Here is a 22,685-nt window from a genome sequence, read left to right on the forward strand (position 1 = left end):
GGGAGAATAAGGAATCAAAACCTCTGTCCTCACAAAGATACTCCAGCAGAGGGAACCAGCAATAAGGAACCAACACATCGAAAGACTTACAAATTGTGCTTAATGCTATAAGGCACATAAATTAGGAAGTGATTTACAGAATAACAGAAAGACCTTCTTGTAGAGGCAGGAACACTTCCTGAGGGACACTTTAGCTGAGGCTTGAAGGCCAAGGGGCTGAGAGAAGAGCATTTCGGGTGGAATTTTTTTCTTTTGCCAGTGCAAAGGCCCTGTGGCAGGTAAGAGCTCCAAATAAGAAAACAGCCAGCATGACTGCACCTTGAGGTGATGAAGGCATAGGGTGTGATGTGGACCCAGTGACCAATGACAACCCAAGAAATGCAGCTAGGAAGGGGCTCGGCTGGGAGGCACAGCCAAGTGTGGCAAAGCAGAGACCACAGGCCCCACAGGAAGTGTCCCCAGATAAGTGGTCCTCGCCCCTCTCTGGCCATAAGTCCCTTTCCAGCCCACCTTCAGCCCCAGCCACTGAGGTAACTGTTGCCAGGACACCATTGTCCTCCCTCCCATCCCCACCCGCCTCATAGAGCCATCACCATGGGAACCAGGCCAGCCAATCAGAACACTCCCCTTTGAAAGGCCCCCTTATAAATTGAGCCTCCTCTCCCCAGACAAACCACACATTCAGAGGCCTCCCAGGGTCCCCTCCCCCTGGATAAACCAGACCAGCTGCCCCCCACCCTCCTCCAGGGTAGAAAAGGGGAGTCTGCTGTTTGGAATGCTCAGGCCCAAGCGCCAAGCCTCCCACCCCCCAGCTTAGGGCCCCCGTCCCCCGCGTGGCCACACCGCAATGCCGGAGGGACTCAGGAGCCCCTGAGACTTGAGGGCGGGAGCCTGGGAAACGCGTGGAGAGCGGAGGGCAGCTCAGTGAGCCTGCGACAGCCCAGCCGGGGGAAGCGCAGGGACAGCGACGCCAGCCTGCTGAGCAGCGGGTATTCGGGGGATGAGGAGAGCAGTGAGGTCAGTCTGGCAGGCCGGAGACCCCGCGTGAGGCAGCGCCGCAGTCTCAAAACCCAGACGCACAGCGCCCAGACCAGCCAGCCAGCAGCCACCCACTGTCCCAGCCAGATAAGGAGCCCCCTGGTCGGCCAGGCACCTGGAGCAGAGCAGACTGGAGGGGAAAAGTGAGCTGAGCCTGCCCGGCAGCGGCAGCGGCAGCGGGGCCAGCAGCCTGACCAGCGTGAGCTTCATCAGCCTGGGCAGCAGCACCCTCAACTACCAGGTCAGCAGCGGGCTGGTCAGTTCCGCCGGCAGCCTCCTCTCCAGCCAGGCCAGCAGCTGTCAGGGTGCCCCGGGGGACGGCACTGTGCAAAGTGGGGTGCAGAGTAACACCAATCTGCAGGAGGGCGACGCTGGAGACAAGGGCAAAGCCAGCGACCCAGGCTGGGGGCAAGGCCAAGGCCAGGCCACCGCGGGCCAGCAGCCTGGCCAGATGTGCGTGCCTTTATGAGAAACCAGCCACTAAGTTCTTAAAGAATAAATACAGACAGGAATCTCCAGCAACGCTAGACTTTACCCAGAGTGGTTACGGCCAAAGCAAAGCGTGTCTGAACCTTGGGTGGAGTGTCCCGTTTGTAGCTAATGACTGACAGCAGCAGGGTCACAAGTAGCAAGAACTGTTGAAGATAAGCACCACCTGCAGTGACCATCAGCAATCAGTGTAAGACCGTCTATCGTGAGAAACCTTATTGAGAAGAACAATGTCAAGGTCCCTCGAGGCTGGGTCTACTCTTCCTGGCTGATACCACCGTGAGCCCCCACGACCAGCCGTCTAACAGGACCCATCAATGGCAACACCATGAACCATCATGGCGGGCTCGCCGGCCAGAACTTGTTCGCGTGGACAACTGTGATGGGCAGCAAATACCATCTCTAGTTAGAAGCATCTGACGTTAGAACCTCCCACGAAGGCACCATGCTAAGTGATGAGCACCATCTGCGGGTAATGCCAACAGTAGAGAGCTCGGGAGGGGCAAGCACCAGCCGCAGCTGGCACTGTCCACGTTGGGAGCCAGCCGAAGGGAGCATCATCGACGGGGAACCACAGCCCTGGAAAGAGGGGTCCGTACCAAGCTCTATGAGACGTGCTGCCTGCAAGAGCCAGAGAGGCTGCCGACGGGGCTCCCCGATGCCCGTCCCTGCTCGACGTGCATCTCCGAGGAGGTAGAGACAAGAAAGGAGCCCGGGAGCCATCTTGGTTGAGATGGTTGGGATTGTTTCCTACGGCAGGACAAAGCCACGATCGATGCTGAACGGCGGCAGAGACCAGCCCAGCCGTGCTTGGCTGGGCTGAGACAGCTCTGGGCCATTCGGCGAACATCTCCTATGTGGTTGGGGCCTGACGACTGTCACCTGCCCCCTCTCGGGACAATAAAGCCCTTCCCGGGGGGTTGACGGCACAGACCCGGGGGAGTGAGCGTGTCCGTTAAGGGGCGGAGGGCAGACAGTCAAGAAGACATCCACTAGGGACCAGAAGGAAAGCAGAGGGGGCACCAAACACAATAAAAGGTGTGTGGAGAGGCTGAAAGTGTGTGACGTCCAGTGTGTGTGCCCCCCGCCGAGGTCACGGAGACAAACACAGACACACCCAAGAGCCATGTGGAGGGAAAGGCTTAGCGACCAACTCTGTCACCCCTAAGTTGGTGATCTGGGGGGAACGCTTACAATCTCCCAGCCTGAGTCTCTTCATCTGGCAAATGGGACCGATAACCTCTATTTCATACATAGAATGGTCATGTGGACTATGTGAAAAATATGTTTTTAAACTTTAGTTATTTTGAGAGAGACAGAGACAGTGTGAGAGGGAGAGAGAGAACCCAGGAGGTTCCGAGATGTCAGCATAAGAGCCCTACATGAGGCTCAAGCTCATGAAACCATGAGATCATCACCTGAGCTGAAACCAAGAGTCGGATGCTTAACCGACTGAGCCACCCAGTCGCCCCGGGACAAATCATTCTTGACCAAAACAAAACAAAACCCCAAAGACCAATGACCCATAGCATCTGCTTAGAAGACGAGACACATCAGCAGATGGTTTGATAGGTTTCAGGAGCTCGCGGTTCTGGGTTCGAGGGCGTCCCGTGTCTGGACTGGTGGGCCCCTTCCTCTCGAGCACGAGTACATTTTCCCCCACTCTCCCCGCAAAATCGCTCAGCAGGAGCAGAGAACCCAGGACACAGGCTCCCCTCCCTGCTCTGCCCAAGGGAGTCCCCATCTGCCCATCACGGCCCCCGCCCCCACTGCTGCCCTGCTCCCCTGGGGCCCGCAGAGGCAAAGCTGTAGGCACAGCTACGTGCTGGAGCCCTCGGTCTGGAGGCCACAGACCGCTCGGGCACAGAGTGGCCAAAATGAGCTCACCACCGTCCCCTGACCGCCACCGTCTGCCTCTTTTCTCAGCAGACGCCTCCTCTCCCTCCACTGTTCAGGCTGGACCCTCAGCACACGCCCCACACCCCAGCAGCCGCTGACGCCTCCCCTCCCCCACTGCTGAGCCCCTAATCCAGGCCATCTCCCACCTAGACCAGTGGTTCCCAGACCCGCCCAGACAGTAGAACCACCTGTGGAATATCTACAAGATAAAGATGTGTCCAGAGACCCGGACTGGGCCGCAGGAGTGTGTTTAAAGTTCCCCAGGTGATAATAAGGTACAGCCAGGGCTGGGAAGGACCTCTGCCCGGGCTCTGTTCCTCATCAGATGCACCTTCAAGCCCTGGAGTCTAGAACTGCCACTTTCGGGGACCAGGAAGTCACTACAAGGGAACAGGGGAGGGGTTTTGGCATACTGGAGAACACGCATCCCACCCAGAGAGAAATAAGTAAGAAATCCAAAATCTCATGTCATATCCCCCAATTTTTAAGAAATTTTAATGTTTATTTTTGAGAGAGTACATGAGCATTCTTGGGGGAGGGGCAGGAAGAGAGGCAGACACAGAATCAGAAGTAGGCTCCAGGCTCTGAGCGGTCAGCACAGAGCCCGGCGCGGGGCTCAAACTCACAAACAGGCGCCCCTCAAATTTCCCGATTGTTCACCATTGGTCACAGAACCAAATTTTTTCCAAAACGCGGGGTAGTCAATGAAAACATTTCTGAAGGCAGTTTCAGAACTGCACAAGGCTTCTGCTTCTGAACAGAGAACATAGCAATCTTTCTGAAAGGAAAATCTACTTCTCTTCCTTAACTACTTAAAAACTCTCGAATTTCCCCACCAGCCAAAGGATTTGACATGGCATTCAAGGCTCTTCAGCAAGCTGACCTATCTATGTTTTCCTTACCTGGCTCCTACTCCCTCCTAACCCTCTCTATGCCACCTCAGACCTGTTGTGACTTACATGCAGTAAAATACACTCTGTTTCCTGTGCAGTTCCATGATTTTTCACGAGCACACGTGGTCGGTATCAACGGGCACACCCTGAGTACCAATCAGTCCATTGCACCTCAGAAATCTCCTTTTGCCCCTTGGGGTCAGTTCCTCCCACCCCAACACCGCTGACCAGTTTTCTGTCCCTAGTCTTCCAGAATGTTCCACACATGGAGTGTGTGTGGCACCCTGATGAGCCTGGCCGCTGTCACTTAGCCCTTTGTGACTCAATGTTGTTTGCTGCTGAGTAAGGTCTCATGGTCCATGGGGCCGCTGGTTGAGAGGCATTTGGGTTGTTTCCCAATTGGGGTGGTTACGAAATGACTAATAATCACTCACGCACGGGTGCTGGTATGAATGTCAGCTTTTCATCTCATTCCCGGGAGCACTTGTTAGTGGGAGGACTGACTGGCAGGGACGGAGTCCGGCTTTGTAAGCACATGCCAGGTCACTTTCTGAGGGTAGCTTTCCTTCACGGTTGCCAGCACTTTGTAATTACCCGGGTTTGGGATTTTCATTTTCGCTCTCAGATTCCCTGTTATCTTATCCATAAGAGGAAGTTTGCACTGGTCTCCCATTATTAACTCCATTTTACAGATGGGGAAACTGAGGCACAGAGAGGCCGACTTTGGGTAAGTTAGCGGCAGGGCTGGGAATTGAACCTAGGAAGTCCAGGATCTTAACCGTTCCCTGCTTCGGACAGTTAGGGCCCGACCTCCCCCAGGGGGCAGGCCACTCCCATACGCAGATCTCCCGGCCAGCTCCCCCCAAGATGCCCCAAGCCCTTTAAGTGTGGCACCCCCCACTCTATGTAACTGCCCCCCTGAGGACAGCTGTCACTCCCCACCCCCTCTGTGCATCAATGCCACTTCCATTTCAGTGTCACCAATGGTGGCCGAATGAGTGACTGAATGGGAGACCGTGAGTGGAGGATGACTTGTTGAGTCAGAAGGAAGCGGGGTCCCCCCAGGCCCGCGTCCCAGTGGCAACAGCCCGCTGGCCAACACCACATGTGGCTCAGGATCCAGACATTAAATACCTCTCCAGGTACATGCCTGAGCCCCAGGACACTCCGTCCTCTCTCGCCGCCTGCCCGGCAGATGCATCTTGGCCCGGATCCCTCCCACCCCGGCGCTGGGGACACCGCTCGCACTTGAAGCAGTGACCATTTTTCAAGCAGATCTGGTGATTTTTCCTTTCCTGTCCACTGGCTTGGCGATCGGGATGTCACAGGCGCGGGACGACGGGCTGGCTGCAGGGGCCGGCTCCTGAATTATTAACCGGGCTGGGGAGAGGGCTGCTTACAAACGCAGTAAGCAGCTGGTGGGGGGGGGGGCAGCCCAATGACTTCAAACAGGCCTGGAGCAGGGGCCAGGAAGGGGAAGGACTCACACATAGCCAGATCTGAAGCCTCTCTTGCCAAGTGCTCCCTTGGCCTCCATCCCCTGGCCCAGAAGAAGTTCATTTTTCTCGAGCACTTCACACCCCATGGCTGCTTTGCTCGATTCAAGCATCTGGCCTCTCCTTCCCACCCCCCCCACCCCCGCAAAACCAGTGGGCAAAGGGATGGAGTGTAGCGATTAAGGTGCATCCTGAGACGCAGACTCTTGATCGGTGGTGTATCCTGGGTAGGGAGAGGAGTTGGGTATCCGGGCTTGGGTCCGCAGAAGCAGAGCTTGAGATGGTGGTTCTTATAAGGGACCAAGGAGAAGGGGGATAAGGACACAGGATGGGGCTGGGGACGGGCCTCAGGAGGACCCCACGGGCAGCCCTGAAGCATCTCCTATGGCTCAGGGCAGGTCCTACCATCAGTCAAAGGCAAAGGTCCTTTGTATGCCCACACCCTGAATAGACATAACCTCCTGAGTGCAATGGCTCCAAGTCCAATGGGCAGTCCTCCAGAGAAGGGAGAGCCATGAGCCACTAGTGACAACTTGCGCAGGTAGCCCAAACTGGTACGGTGGCCCCACAGAGTGATCAGGACCCCAGTTCCTTCTGGGTCTCCATGCGACCCTCCTCCAGGGGAAGCCCTTGTCCTCATGGTCCAATGTGGCTGCCCAAGCTCCCCCAGCACATCTCCAACCAACACACCAAGGAGAGCAGGGTGAGGAAGGAGAGAGGGAAGGTTTAACCCCTCTTTTTTAAGGAGGCTCCCTAAAATCTCACACAGCACAGCTACATGCAGCCATGAAGGTGAGGAAATCCAGTCTTCATCCTAAGAAAACAATGTACGGGAATAAAAACTGGCAGGAAAAAAGCAGAGGAAGGAAGAGATATCGAGATAAATACTCTCCCCCCTCCATTCTCCCTTCAGAAGCTAAAGGGTTTTTTTTTTTTTTGAGAGACAGAGAGAGACAGTGAGAGCAGGGGAGGAGCAGAGAGAGAGAGAGGGAGACACAGAATCTGAAGCAGGCTCCAGGCTCTGAGCTAGCTGTCAGCACAGAGCCCAATGCGGGGCTCGAACCCACAAACTGTGAGATCATGACCAGAGCCGAAGCGGGACGCTCAACTGACTGAGCCACCCAGGTGCCTTCTAAAGGGGCTTTATAACTCTTTTAAAAAAATTACTCTTTTACTTAAAATCTTTTTGGAATCGGCAAAACAGGCCCTCGTCCCCTGAATCCTGTCTGATCTCATGATGTGCTCTGACCAACAGGAAGGGACTGCTGCTCTGTGGGTCATGGTCGAGGCCTCATGGTCGAGGCCTCATGGCTTCCGCTCACACCCTCCACGTGCTGTAGCCATCCTGGGACCAAGCCTGAGCCAACCTGTCACAGGAGGAGAGAGTCCCCAGCTCCACCCGAGCCGTCCCTACCAAGGCCGTCATGAAGCAGCTGGCCCCACGGCACCCACCAGCTGACCACACCCACAAGGTCAAGTGCACCAAGAGCAGCTGGGCCTGACCCAGACCAGAAGAGCCGTGAACTGAGTCCAGCACCATCTGCTGGCCTGTGGGCTCCCGAGCTAAGCAAGGGATGGTTGCTTTAAGTCATTATGGTTGGGGACAGTTTGTTACACAGCCAAAGCTAACTGATAATGCTCCGACGACCTTCCCTTGCTCTCGGGATAAAGAACAAAATTCCCACCATGACCACCAGGGGTCTGGCCTTTGCTGACTGTCCCAGACTCATCCTAAACCACGTCCCCCTCTGTGGGGCCTTCACTTCCACAGACCCACTGATCCCGAACCTTTGCAACAGCAAATCCTCTATTGAGAATATGCTCTGTCCCTTCCCTGGTCACCTCCTCCTCTTCCTGCGGAGCTCAGCTCTCCTGTCACTTTTCCGGGGAAGGCTGCCCGGGCCCCCTGACCTGACCCAATCCCCCGGAACACCTCCTGGGCCCCTACGTCCCTCTCTTCCACACCACTTAGTGCGGGCTGTCACACTTCCTCGTGTGATTCTTGAGTTAAATCTGCCTCGCCCACACGGCTTCAACTCCACAGGAGCGGGGCTGGGTCTGTGTGGCTCACTGTCGTGTCCCCAGAGCCCAGAGCAACGCCTTTTCACAGGGGGTGTGTGGTTGTGTCTCAGCATGGAGAGCAGTGCCTTGTACACCGTAGGCGCTCAATACAGACTTCAGGATGAATGAGCTGCGTCTGAGCATTGCGAAGGCCATTGGTGGAAACTAGTCAAACCCTGATCGTAATGTTGGCTCTTAAAATACACAAGGTGACAAAGTGGGAGCCTACAGAGGTTTCAAGTGACACCCACCAACCCACCCACCCACCCACACACACATCAAGTTTGTCATAAATGTGACTGTTGACCGCCCTTCGTCTTGAGCTCATCTGAGTCCTTAGGGCCACCTGATTCCCTCAATGAACGTCAGATGTAGTTTATGAAAACTTGCCGAGAATCCCTTCTTCCTGATAAAAATCCTTCACTTACATATCCCACTAACCCCGTGTGGGCACAGCATCGCCTCACACTAATCCTAGAACTTGAGGTGATTTCCAGAGCCGACCCAGGGTTCGGAATGCCTCGCCCTGGTCTTGGCTCTGACGCACGCTAGCTGCATGCCTCGTCATGTGTGCCTTAACCTGCCGAATCCTCAGTGTCACCATCTGTAAAATGGGGATGAAGATAGTTCCTCCTAGGGTTGTGAAGAGTACATCCACTCATTTGTGCAAAGGCCCTTGGGGTTTGGCGCACATAGTAGGCCCTCAACGAACGATGGCTATTGTTGCAACGTGCCTGGCAGCTGGCATGATGCTGGAATGCGGCTCACAGCCCAGCTCACAGCTGCTCTTACTTGTCTTTCTGCCCGGCCCCTTCCTTGGAGCCCCAGCTCCCAGGGCTCAGTACCAGCCCACAGACTTCACCTGAAGACCCACGCTGCTGGCTATCTGACATCTGGAAACGCCAGCCCCCCATTCCCACCTGCCAGCAAGCAGCTGGAGCCAACCTCCCCTGCTCCAGACTCAGGCCCTCGGGTTTGCAGCCCTGGCAAGCAGTGCAGACAGTTAAATAGTGCCAGAAGCAGAAGATGGGACCCAGGAGAGCAGTGGCCTCGCTCAGCCTGCACTGTGCACCCCGGGGGGACAAATGGGCAGTGCACAGGGTCTGTTCCCACTAGGACCGTGCAGGTGATAACGGGGAGGTCAGTCCCCATCCCTGGCTTTAGTTTACCCAAAGGCACGTGAAGGCGATCCAGCAGCCCGATGGCTTTTATGCATTTCTTAACACCATTCCTTCGCCCCCACCCCGAATGGAAGTAAATGCACACGCACGTGTGACAGAACCTGCTGGGGCAGCAGGCCGCTCGGACCCGACTCCCCACATCTGTCCCCTTCGTGGGGCCCCAGGCCGCGGGAATCTGGGAAGACAGCAGGAGAGACGGCTCTGACATCCAGGGCTCTGCAGCCACGTCTCTCCAGGCCGGGGCTCACACGCATGCGCGCCGGGCCAGGCGAGGAGCAGGCGCCAGCGCCGCCTGAGCCGGATTTACCCGTCAACGCCTCTTAGACTGCACTCTTTCAACCTGACCCCTGTGGTCTCCGTACCAAACGATGACTTTTTATTTCCATCAGGAAGTACGCGCTCTCGGGGCGCCTGGGCAGCTCAGTTAGTTGAGCATCTGGCTCTTGATTCCGGCTCAGACTATGATCTCATGGTTCACTGGATCGATCCCCACATCGGGCTCTGTGCTGAGTCTGCTTGGGATTCTGTCTGTCTCTCTCTCTCTCTTTCTCTGCGCCTCCCACACTTGTGCTTATGCTCTGTCTCTCTCGCTCTCAAAATAAACATTAAAATATTTTTTAAAATATGTGCTTCCCCATTTTCCTTGACACATGTGACCCTCTTAGTATGTGTTTCACTTTTCTGTGTTTGATGGGTGTGTGGCTGTCAAGAATCGGCCTACTGTCTTCCTTGCTTTGTAGGAGAAAACGAGGGCTGCAGTGGCAGAGCTAATGGCAGACAGAGGCTGCCGTCAGCCCCTGGACAGGAAGGTGACAGGGAAACGGGGGACGGTGGTGATCCGGCCCGTCTACAGGGCAGCGACCACTCCGCACCAGCCAATGGCCGCCTTCAAGGAAGGGGTCCCAGGCCAGCCAAGTCTGTTCTTTCTAGAAAATCAGAAACCCAGACTTTTGATAGGAAATCTCCCGACTTTTAAATATTGATCATTACTGGCCTGTTTGCCAAACAAATCCCTGTTCCCGCAAAGCGCGTCGGTAGGTACAGCCCTACGCCCGGAGCCCCCAGTGTGAGACGTCCACACCAAGACGGGCCTCGAGAGCCAGGTCTCCCTGGAGGCCAGCGCCCTGCTCCCTGAGCTCGGCAAGATCAAGTGCGCAGACAGAAGAGCTCCCTTGCTTGGGACCCCACATGATCTCCTGCTGCCCCCCGCGGGGAACAGATGGAGAGTATGAACCAAGACCAGAGGGCAGCTTGAGACTGGATGGATGAGCCTTAGGAACGCAAAGCGCAGTTTGCTCTAATGTGGTGCCGGGCAGTTGCTTGGTCGACTGAGAAGGGTTTGCCCCAATGCGCTGAGGGCTCCCGCCAAATGCTCCACTCACCAGTCCCTGGGTCTTTCTCAAACAAATCTGAACGAGTACCCAGCACCCTGCTTACACCTTCGCTGGCTCCCCATTGCCCTCAGAGTAAAGTCCAAATGCAAGGCCTTAACTTGATCTTAATGCCTTAATGCCCTACAGGATCCAGCCTCTCCCATGGTCACCCTTGCCACCTGCCCCGGGGCTACTTGCTGTCCCCTCAAAAGTACCTTTCCTTCTCTCTCTTCTGGGGCTTTTTAAATAAATGTTATCGGATTGTTATGATCTGGAACACCTCTGCCTTCCCTTCTTTTCTTACCCAACTCTCTCCGTAGGATTCGGTTCAGGTGTGGCATCCACCAAAAAGCCTCCCTGATCACACCTCGGGCTGAATTTAGGGTCACTCCCGCACTCCGACCTTCTCCTTCCTCCATCTGTGTCCAAGTCACTGTGAGTTGTAATTGTTTGCGTCCTAGATGGTGTCTTCTCCGGGGAGGCAATGTCCCCAATGCTTAGCACAGAGTGGGCACTCAGTGCATGTGTGAAGGAAGGAAAGAGTGAGGTCTCAAACAGAATAGACCCCGTCCTCCCCAATGCTTTGGGGTATATATCTCCCTGGGAACAGAGGCCTCCATGGGTACTCACCATCCTTTCCATCACTTGGACCTCAAAGAGTCACAGTTCAAAGTTGGCAGCATCACTACTCAGAGAGGGACAGAATGTTATCAATGGTCACACAGCAGCATGGGGGCAAAACCACATCGAAAATTCCAATCAGAACTCTGCTGTGCTGTTGGCTTTTGTGTACTTCCCCAGACACCCTCCCCCCACCAAAGGCTGGGGGAAAGTCAAGGTGATGGAGCCCATGGTGGAGGAGGGGGCGGGGGAAGGCGGACACAGAAGGAATTTTCTCTTCTAGGACTTCATGGGCCTTAGCTCTATGAATTATTCACCAGAAAATCTGCTTGAGGTAGTGTCTTAGTCTTAATTTTCAATCCCCCTAACGCCGGCCGATTCTGTGCTGAAAAGCTCTCAATTATTAATGTTTCTAAAACAATATTTGTTTTCTCTGCATCTAGCAACCGCCGAGGCCTCAGAGCTAGTGATCCTGCCCCCAAAATCCAGACAGAGGTTTGTCTTGCTGAGGAAGGATTTCAAAGGGGTCAGGGGTGTGTTAGGATAAGGCCGCCAGACCCAGAGACCGTGAAGCCCCTGCATTGACTGGTACATAAAGGTTTCCCGTTATCAGGAAGCTCAGGATGAAAGAAACTATAAAGACAGCAAAAACAATGGGTATGTATAGGTGTCTTAGGTGCCAAGTGTGATGCTAAGCACTTGACTTTTACTTCTTTGACTCCCATTTTCTTTTGAAATTTAAAGAATTCCTTTCAATTGCAAACAATTCTTAAAACTGCATTAAGACTCAAAGCCCTTTTGTTATAAATATCTTAAGGAGAATTGCTTTTTTTTCTTTTTAATTTATTTACGTAGAGAAAAGGGAGAGAGCAGGCACACGCGCAAGCCAGGGACGGGACAAGGAGAGACCGAGGAGGAGGAGGAGAGAGAGAGAGAGACAGAGAGAGAGAGAGAGAGAATCCCAAGCAGGCTCCCGGCTGTCAGCACGGAACCCCACGCGGGGCTCGATCCCATGCACCGCACCATGAGATCATGACTTGGGCCGAAACCAAGCCTCAGGCACTATCAACCGACTGAGCCACCCAGGCGCCCCTGAACGTCATAAGGAGAATCTCTAGGTAAAACAGAAGTATTTCTACATTAACAAGACCAGATCTGACTTGGGACTGGAGTCTTTAATCAAATAGTAGAGAAGGGAGCGGGGGAAGAGAGTTACTTACAGAAAAGGGTATCTGTACACACATGGTGACAGAAGATACTTAGGTACCTGCTGGCATCTCAGAAGCCTTTCTCAAAGAGCTTGGTGTTATTTTCCTAGATCTTAAGATGCGTAAGATCCTCTTCATCCTCCATCATGGGAGCCAAAGAGCCATTGGCACGCCCCACGCCAGCGATCCACGCTCTACGAGGAGGGGTCGTCCGAAGGCACACTCGGTGGGATGTATCCGGTCTAGGAAAAGCAGGTTGGAGGAAGGCCAGGCTGGAGGAAGGGAAGCCCGTGGAAAGGTCCATCTCTGTCCAAGCAGGAGATGGTGGCGGCAGCCCCTGCAAGGACGCGGGGAGACAGACTTGAGGGCAGCCGACAGGACACGAAGCAGATGCAACGATGAGGAGGTGAGGGAAGAAGCCATATCGGATGACCCCCTGTATTTCTGACTGGGGTAACGGGGTAGCTGGCCAGGCGATTCCCCGGCTGAGGGAGGCACCGGAGGGGTCGCTGTGGGGAAGGCAGGGAGGATGGCAGACTTGGTCTCAGGCAGGTGAGATATGAACGCCAAGGGGCCTGCCAAATGGAATTGTCAGGAACCACGGCAGCCCACCACGCTGGATGGGGTCCCCAGAAACAGACTGGGAGGCGGGGCCCGGCGAGGTGGACTGGGGTGCTCTGGGGAGACACACCGGAAGGAAGCAAGGTAGGCAAGTGGGGTTGCAGGCAGGGTGGCCACGGTCCCCTGCTGAGCTCTGGAGCCCAGTGGCGCCTCAGCATTGTCCCGAATTGAGACAAAGGGACCAGGTCTCTGCACCCCCAGCTGGCCAGTTACAGGCCATGGCTGCCTCTGGGAGGGGCGTCTTGGTGGGGGTGGGGGCCAGGGCAGTGCCCGAGGGCATCAGCCTGGAGGAAGCCCCTGCCCCCTCCCAGTGTGTGTCCAGCCCTGGCTCCAAGGCAGGCAGCAGACCGACTGCGAGTATCAGACACCCCTGTGGTCACTCCCCCACCTGCTTCCCGCAGGCACAGACCCTCTGGCTTGGCCCTCACGTCCCAGGCCTGCCCAAGGCGCTCACAGAGCGCTCCTTCTAATCTATATTTTATGAAAAGAGCTGGATTTTCCCTGGATGCAAGTACTCAAAGCAATTAGTGCCACCTGTCACCACAGTTGTGAGTCAGTGGCCAGTCTCTGAAGCATCAGGGGTGAGCCCATCACCTCCAGGGCCACAAAACCTCACTTAGAGGCTGGTAGGACCAGGGGCTGTCTCCCAAAAGCTGGACAAGTTCACTCCCACGAGGGCCTCTCATCCCACCAGGGTCCAAGCCCCCAGCATTTGTCGCCTGACTCACTGCAGCTGCCCCTCCGGTCTCCGTGCTCCCACCCAGCCCTGGCCCCTCTACGGTGTCCATTAAACCCTGTCGACTACACTCCCTCTCTTCTCAAAATCCCACTTTGGCTTCCATCTCTCTGATAAAAAGCCCATTCAGTAACCTTTCTGAGCCCATTTCTACTCCCTTCCTGTTTGCTCATGGCATGCTCACATTTGCCTCCCCCAGTAACACTCCTGCCTCAGGGCCTTTGCACTTGCTGCTCTTAATTTTTAAAAATAGCCTATCCCGCCAAGTGCAAGAAAGATCTCAACTTGAATGGGAAGGTAAAAAAAGACAGTCAGGGGTGCCTGGGTGGCTCAGTTGGTTAAATGTCCAACTCTTGATTTTGGCTCAGGTCATGATCTAATGAGCCCCATATCAGGCTCTGCACTGACAGCACAGAACCTGCTTGGGATTCTCTGTCTCTCCTTTTCTGCCCCTCACTGGCGCTCTCTCTCTCTCTCTCAAAATAAATATATTAACATTTTATAAAAAAAACATAGATGCCAACATTGATATGACAGAGATGTGTTATGATGATCTGACAAAGATTTTGGAGCAGCAATCATAAAAATGCTTCCAATCAGGGCAACTGGGTGGCTCAGTCGGTTAATCATCTAACTCTTGATCTCAGCTCAGGTCTTGATCTCAGGGCCATGGGTTCAAGCCCTGTGCTGGGCTCGGTGCTGGGCATAAAGGCTACTTTAAAAAAATGCTTCCAAGGGTAATTTTTAAAAGTCACTTAAGTCAAATGAATAAATAGAAAGCCTCAGCAAGGCAATAAAGTCTTAAAGGAGATATAGAAGATATAAAAAGAGAACCAGTTGGAAATTCTAGAACTGAAAAATATGAATGAAATGAAATAACTCAATGGATGGGCTCAACTGCAGAAAGGAGACACTGAGGAAAGAATCAGTGAACTTGAAGACAGAACAATAGATATTATTCAACTTGAACAACAGAGAGAAAATAGACTTTGAAAAATTGAACAAGGGTGCCAGGCTGGCTCAGTCACTGGAGTATGTGACTCTTGATCTTGGGGTTGTGAGTTCGAGCCTTGCATTGGGTGTAGAGATTACTAAAATAAAATAAAATAAAATAAAATAAAACCCTTAAAAATTAAATACACTAGGGGTGCTTGGGTGGCTCAGTCAGTTAAGTATCCGACTTTGGCTCAGGTCATGATCTTGCGGTTCAGGAGTCTGAGCCCCGCATTGAGCTCTGTGCTAACAGCTCAGAGCCTGGAGCCTGCTTCAGATTCTGTGTCTCCCTCTCTTTATATCTCTTTCTGCCTCTCCTCTGCTCTCACGTGTGTGTCTTTTTCTCTCAAGAATAAAATAAACATCTAGGGGCACCTGGGTGGCTCAGTCGGTTAAGCCTCCGACTTCGGCTCAGGTCAGATCTCACGTTCGTGGGTTCGAGCCCCACATCAGGCTCTGTGCTGACAGCTAGCTCAGAGCCTGGAGCCTGCTTCCAGTTCTGTGTCTCCTTCTCTCTCTGCCCCTCCCCCTCTCATGCTCTGTCTCTCTCTGTATCAAAAATAAATAAAACATTTTTAAAAAAGAAAGTTCTTTAAAATAAACATCTAAAGAAAATTTTAATAAATAAATAAATAACAAAATTAAGTTAAATTAAATTAAATTAAATTAATTAAATCAAACAGAGCCTGAAGAACCTCTGGGACTGTAACAAAAGATCTAACACTGGATTCCTCAAGGAAAAGGAGAAAGAGGGGGGTACTGAAAAGTACTTGCAGATGTTAAGTGCAGAAAACAACATATTTGGCAAAGGACATAAACCCACAGATGCAAAAAGCTCAGCAAACAAGATAAAACCAAAAAAATCCACACCAAAATGTATCTCATTCAACTTTTGAAAACTAAACAAAAATTGGAAGTCAGTGAGAGAAACAATACCTATGGGGAAAACAATTTGGAAGAACATGGATTTCCCATCTGAAGCCACAACAGCTAGAAGAAAGTAGAACATTTTTCTTTTTTTTAATTTTTTTAAGGTTTTTATTTTATTGAGAGAGAGAGAGAGACAGACAGACAGCATGAGCAGGGGAGCAGCAGAGAGTGAGAGAGACACAGAATTAAAAGCAGGCTCCAGGCTCTGAGCTGTCAACACAGAGCCCAACGTGGGGCTCGAACCCACGAACCATGAGATCATGACCTGAGCCGAAGCCGCCGGATGCTCAACCGGCTGAGCCACCGAGGAGCCCCGAATATTTTTCAAGTGCTGCAAGAAAAGAATGGTTGACCCAAAATTCTACATTCAGCAAAAATATTCTTCAGGAATGAAGAAAAATTAACACATTCTCAGGTAAAAGAAAACTAAAAGAATTTGTCACCAGCAGGCCTCCTTTAAAAGAACAATTAAAGGAAGTTCTCTAAACAGAAAGGAAAGTAGTAAAGAAGAAACCTTGAGACTTTAAGGAAGAAGAAAGAGTAATAATGAGATACAGGTAAATGCAGTATGTTTTCACTTCCCCTTGAGTTTTCTAAATTATGTTTGATGGTCGATTCAAAAATCATAACACTATTTGATGTGTTTCTAAATGTATGTAGAAGAAATATTTAAAATTATATTATAAAGGGGGTGGGTAAAAAGATGTAAAGAGAAGAAAGGCTTCTACACTTCACTTAAATTGATGAAATACTGACGTGAGTTGACTGTTAAAAAGTATGTATATATAATATATATTCAGGAAAACCACTGAGAAAAAGCATAAAACAGTATATACTCAAAACATTATCAATTAATCAAAATGAAATTCTAAAAAGTATTCGAGTAACACACAGGAAGGCAAGAAAAAGAAAACAGAGAAATGACAAACAGAACAAACATAAAACAAAACCAAGAAAACAAAAATGCAGACTTAAGTCCTAACATAGCAGTAGTTACATTAATTGCAAGTACTCTAAATACATCAATTAAAAAACAGAGATTGGCAGAGCAACCTAACCTCATGCTCTTTACAAGAAGTTCCCTGCAAATGTAACAATATATGTAGGTTAAAAGTATAAGGTATGTATCCTGAAAACCCAACCAAAAAAAACAAAGTATGTTAATTTCAGATAAAGCAGACTCCAGAGCAAAAATAATTACCAGAGACAGAAAGGAACACCATTTAAAGATAAAAGAGTCCATCTGTCAAGAAGACAAAGCAATCTTAAATATGTATGCATCAAACAATAGAACTACAAAACAGGTGCAGCAAAAACTGATAGAACTGAAAGGAGAAACAGAAAAATATGCAATCACAGTTGGAGACATCAATACCCCCAGTGGCTACACTAATAAAACAACTAGTCAGAAAATCAGTAAAGATACAGAAGGACTCAACAACACCAGCAACCAGCAGAGTTTAGTTGATGCTTATGGAACACTCCACCCAGTATCATAATACATAATACATATTCTTTCCGAGGGCTTATGGGATATATACCCAGATAGATCAAATCCTGGCATAAGAAACAAACCTAATAAATTTAAAAGAATTAAAATCACATGCAATGTGTTCTCTGACCGTAGTAGAATCAAACCAGAACTGAGTAATAGAAAAAAAAAAAAAAAGTTAAAAAATCTCCAAATACTCGGAAACTAAAAGATGAATTTTTTGTAAGTAGGGCTCATGCCCAGTGTAGAGCCCAACAGAGGACCCAAACCCACGACCCCGAGATCACAACCCTGAGATTAAGACCTGAGCTGAGATCAAAAGTTGGATGCTTAACCAATGAGCCACCCAGGCATCCCTAAACAGTATACTTATGAGTCCAGGGGAAGTCTCAAAGGAAATGAAAAATACACTGAAATGAATGAAAATGAAAATATAACAAAATTTGTGGATACAGATAAGGAAATGTTGACGGAGAGTTGTAGCTTACATAAGTACTTACAAGAGAAAAAAAATAACACTCTCAAACAAGAATCTAAGCTACCATCTCAAGAAACTAGAAAAAAAAATAAGCCTACAAGAAAGCAAAAGAAAGATTTAAAAAAATCAGCAAAACTAAAAATACAAAAACAGTGGTGAATATCAATGAAACATAAATCTTGTTCTTTGAAAAGAATCAATAAAATTGGGGTGCCTAGGGGCTCAGTTGGTTGAGCCTCCAACTTCAGCTCAGGTCATGATCTCACGTTAGTGGGTTCAAGCCCCGGTTGGGCTCTGTGCTGACAGCTCCGAGCCTGGAGCCTGCTTCAGATTCTGTGTCTCCCTCTCTCTCTTCCCCTCCCCTGCTCTTTCTCTGTCTCGCTGTCTTTCAAAAATAAATGTTAAAAAAATTTTTTTAAGAAAGAAAAAAATCAATAAAATTCACAAATTTCTAGGAAGACTGACAAAGACAAAAAGAGAGAAGACACAAATTGCCAATATCAGGAGTGAAGCAGAGATATTACTACAGACCCTGCAGGCATCCGAAGGACAAGAATAAAGGAATATTTGAAACAACACACACCATCTACACACACAAATTTGATAACTTAAATGAAATGAACAGTTCCTTGAAAAGGAACCGTAATTTGGATAGCCCTATCACTATTAAGAAAAGTGAATTTGTAATTTAAGAACTCCCAAAAGGAGTCTCCAGGCCCAGGTGGTTTCACTGGAGAATTCTAGCAAACATTTAAAGGAAAATAACGATTTTACACAATCTCTTCCAGAATACAAAAGAGGATGGAACTCTTCTGATTCATTTTACGAAGCTGGTATTTCACTGACACTAATATCAGATGAAGACAGTACAACAAAAGGTGAACCACATGCAGGTAGTGAAGACTGACAGGAAAGGGAGATGAACCAATAAAGGTGCGCCAAGGGGCAAACTACCCCTTGGGCACCGGGAGCTCTGTCCCACTGGGGACCAGCTGAGGAACCAAACAGAACTGCTGGTAGAGACAGAATTGGCCTACTGGAGAACATGGAGCCCGAGGAACTCCCATCCCCCATTGGCTAGAAGCCTTCAGGGGTGTTGGCTCCCGGTACATCCGGGGAGTATGTGCACAGAGGCGAGTGACCTGTGAGGCTCTGGAGCAGTGCTGCCTAATAGGACTTTTACAAGGACAGAAATGTTCTCTCTATACTGCCCGACATGGCACCCAGGGCCACATGTGGCTACTCAGCACTTCAAGCATGGCCGGTGTGACTGAGGAACTGAATTCCTATTTTATTTCATTTTAATGACCGTAAATGCCCAGGGTCAGATGTGAGCATGGCGCCATGTTGCACAGTGCACCTTTGGAGAAAGCAAAGCGGACACCTCCCAGAGCACTTACAATATGGGGGCTGGAAGGAGCCGAGAGCTGTCCACCGTAGCGGTGCTGAAGATACCCGCCAAAGAGGGAGAAAACTCAACAGAACTTGGTATCAAACTAGGTATTGGGGGGCAGGGTGAGGGGTTTCAAGTAGGGTGTTCTGGGGATGGCCATAGCTTATGCGGGTGATATTTTCAGGACTGATTTAACCAGTGCCACGGAGCACAATTTGGACACTTATGTCTACCATTAGGAAGTCTCCAAAGGAGTGCCAAATAGCCCCTCACTGCTCTTCCAAGACTAAGCCTCCTTTGCAAATGGTAAAACAGCCATTTCTGCAGCAAGCAGTTTAAGGTGAGAAATATTAGAGTATTTGGGGCTTCTCTTGTATTTCATGGTGCTCTAAAAGGGAACATAAACACAGCAGCATTTCTGTCAGAAAAGCAAAACAAGGTCCCCACTGAAGAAAGTGAGTCAGGTGGGCCATGCTGATGGCGGACTGTGCGGTACTCTGGCGGTGCCTGCATGCTGACACATTATACTTTTTTCTTGATAAAGGTACTCTGTTGTTACTCAATCAGACTCCTCTGAAACAGTTGCCAATAGCCCAATTAAATAGTTAGCTAAATATATGAGTGGCACATTGCTGTGTATTTGGCCCTAATGAGGTTTATAGGAAATGCATTTGCCAGACCACAAGGACTCCAAAGGGAGAAATTGCTGGTGGCTTTGTCACCTGTGTTTAGAAGGGTGGGTGCGTAGTCAGACATCCCACGCTTATGTGGCTAAAGTACACTGAGCACCTACTACTATCCCAGACACCGAGCTGTGTGCTGCAGGTCCTGCAGTCAGCAAAACGCACCTCCTGCTCTCGGAGTCTGGAATGTCCGAGAGGAAGTCCAGGATACCATGAGAACACATCAGAGCACCCTCAGTCACCTCCCATGGCAGTGGAGGGGTTTTCCTAGCAGTGGGAACAAAATCCAGGAGAAGACCTTGAGGTTAGAAGCCATGCCACATTGGAAGAAGAGGAAGGTCAACACGTGTGGAGGAAACTCCTTCTTTCCCAGCCCACGGCAACACCAGGGCAGCATAGGCATGCAGCCTTTTAGGTCAGATGCCAGGTAGGAGGCAGCGCTTTGACCTGACCACATCTTCAGGGGCGCCCCACAACTCCAGGATGCAACCCCAAGTCAGGAACTCCTCTAAAGGGCAGTGAACAAAAACTGGACCCTGGAATCAGAAAGACCAGGATCTGAGTCCCGGTTCTGCCTCTTCTGAAAGCATTGACTCTGAGAAGGTCGCTCCCCTCTCTAAATCTTAGCCTCCCACTCCACATATGCTGGCTGGCTGCCTCCTGGGGGCAGGGGTTGTGCTGGGTGCCTGTGACATGGTAGAAAACACAACAGCACGGGTCACTTCCAGTCTGGCAGGGGAGACAGACAATCAACAAACAGGTCATGATCACATGTGATCAGAACAAAGACGGAAACGTGCAGAGTGTCAGGATGGAGAGAATGGGAGAGGGAGATCCATTTACATAGAGAGTCAGGGAAGACTTCTTGGTGGAGGTGACATCTGAGCCATGACCAGAGATGGATAATAGTGCCCAATTGCTGGGGCGGTTCTGAGAACTACATGAAATAATGTCCATAAAGCACCAAGTGCACTGCCTAGTGAATAGGCCGAGCTCCAAATAGACTGGCATCATCATCCACCACTAAAGTCGAAGCTCCTTCACGGTGAGGAACAAATCTGTGTTGGCCAGGATTGTGCCTGCATATGCAAAGAGTCGAGTGAATTAACAAGTTTCATATTTCCTTATGCTACTAAAACCTACCTCTTCTTCATTTGTGAAGGACAATTTGAGTATTTTACCTACAGTCAACAACAATGCACTCATTAAGAGGCTAGATCTCACGTGAAGGGCTCTTATCACTATCAAATCAAATGAAAAATATTTACTGAGTTCATTTATAATAATAACAGTAATGGGAGTCGCAGTGAGAGGAACCTTTGTTAGTAGCTTTAGCCAGAGGAGTAGTAAGTTAGCAGCCATAGTAATAAAAGAAAGAATATCGGCAATTCATGCTGCAGTTGACCCTCTCAGCGAGGGCACCGTGTTGCAGTGGAAGGAATGAGATTTCAAGTCAGGTAGAGCCACACTTGATCCCGGTCCAACTACATGGTTGCTGTGAAGCAGCTGAATCTCCTTACTCGAAGCCTCAGTTTTCTGATCTGTGTGATGGGGACAACAATGTGTGTCTCGCAGGCTGCTGTAGGGACAGGGGAGGTATATGCCTGGGGTCCGGGACAGAGCAGGCCCACAGAAAACATGCCATCCCAGGTCACCAAGCTCCAGACATCTGACCCTCAACCACCCTCCTTGAGGACAGACCGGGAAGCAACACGGACGTGTGTGGAGGAGGGCTTGTACTCACCGTGGAGCCACTTCCCATCCCAGCTCACTCACCACTCCCAGACCGCTCTGGTCTGGGAAGCAGAGATCCCTCGGAAAATTACTGCACTGAACGAAAACTAGGTAAGAGCTCTCGACTGAAATTCCAGCAGGCAGAGAAATGGTTCTGACATAATTAACTGTCAAAAAATTCATATCTATCAACCAACAAGAAAAAGTAAAATAACCCAATTGCAAAATGGACAAAGTATATAGAAAAGGCAAAGTGCAGGAGGGAGCAACAGACGTACAGATGAAAGAAAGCCCAGCAGAGCATCACGGGGCAAGAATGTAACGCAGTGAGTGGCTCTGTTGGTTAGGAGTCCGACTCTTGGTTTCAGCTCAGGTCATGATCTTATTGTTCGTGAGTTCGAGCCCTGCATGGGGCTCTGTGCTGGCAGTGTAGAGCCTGCTTGCGATTCTCTCTCTCTCTCTCTCTCTCTCTCTCTCTCTCTCTCTCTCTCTCTCCCCCTCCCCACACTATCTCTGTCTCTCTCTCTTCAAAATAAATAAACTTTATAAATAAATAAATGCAGACTGGAGGTGTCCAGGCTTGGTAACAGTGTGGAGAAATGGGTCTTTACAAGCAGTGTCGCTGGAAATGAAAACTGGTAGGGTTAGGGAGGGCAATTTGACAGTGCCAACCACAATTTAAAAAAGGTATATTGTAGGGCGCCTGAGTGGCTCAGTCGGTAAAGCTGCCGACTTCGGCTCAGGTCATGATCTCATTGTTCGTGGGTCCGAGCCCCAAGACAGGCTCTGTGCTGACAGCTCAGAGACTGGAGCCTGCTTTGGATTCTGTGTGTGTCTCTCTCTGCTCCTCCCCCACTCCTGCTCTGTTACATTCTCTCAAAAATTAAATAAACATTAAAAAAAATTTTATGTTTTTTTTTAATTTTTGGGAGACAGAGAAAGACAGTGCGAGCAGAGGAGGGTCAGAGAGAACAGAATTGGAAGCAGGCTCCAGGCTCTGAGCTGTCAGCACAGAGCCAGACATGGGGCTCAAACCCACAGACTGTGAGATCATGAACTGAGCCGAAGCCGGATGCTCAACTGACTGACCTACCCAGGCGCCCCCAAAAAACATCTTTTTACAGATATATCGTAGTAGGGTCCCCTCCCTAAGAAAAGGAAAAAAAACCTCAAGCCAACCTGGTTATACACATATGTGACAACACCCTCATGACGTTGTAACATGAGACCACTTAATCAGACTACATGTTTCTGTGTCACTGTATATGAGAAACAAAGAAGTAAAAAATATATTTTAAAAAACTATGCCATGTGGCGTTTGAGGCTAAGTTCTTGGGGTACGAACCCACCTGAGCAGTGACAGCAG

The 22,685-nt window shown here is 50.4% G+C and overlaps 1 protein-coding gene and 2 long non-coding RNA genes across 3 annotated transcripts in view; 2 read left to right on the forward strand and 1 right to left on the reverse strand.

Annotated features, from left to right (window-relative positions):
* Nucleotides 1-524, reverse strand: part of LOC115299877 — a 25,533-nt gene extending 25,009 nt beyond the window's left edge. Inside the window, exon 1 of the long non-coding RNA XR_003912385.1 lies at nucleotides 138-524. This is a non-coding gene — a long non-coding RNA (uncharacterized LOC115299877). The remainder of the gene's footprint in view (nucleotides 1-137) is intronic.
* Nucleotides 525-594: 70 nt separating this feature from the next.
* Nucleotides 595-2,584, forward strand: C8H16orf82 (chromosome 8 C16orf82 homolog). The gene is made up of 2 exons (XM_029945703.1): nucleotides 595-609; nucleotides 655-2,584. The coding sequence occupies exons 1-2, from the start codon at nucleotides 595-597 to the stop codon at nucleotides 1,183-1,185; spliced, it is 546 nt and encodes a 181-aa protein (XP_029801563.1). The 3' UTR covers nucleotides 1,186-2,584.
* A 2,090-nt stretch (nucleotides 2,585-4,674) lies between these two features.
* On the forward strand, nucleotides 4,675-7,505 carry LOC115299879. Its single transcript, XR_003912394.1, has 4 exons — nucleotides 4,675-4,765; nucleotides 5,012-5,046; nucleotides 5,462-5,599; nucleotides 7,071-7,505. It is a non-coding gene; the product is annotated as an uncharacterized LOC115299879 (long non-coding RNA).
* Nucleotides 7,506-22,685: the final 15,180 nt, after the last annotated feature.

Source organism: Suricata suricatta, chromosome 8, assembly GCF_006229205.1.
Source record: "Suricata suricatta isolate VVHF042 chromosome 8, meerkat_22Aug2017_6uvM2_HiC, whole genome shotgun sequence".
Lineage (NCBI taxonomy): Eukaryota > Metazoa > Chordata > Mammalia > Carnivora > Herpestidae > Suricata > Suricata suricatta.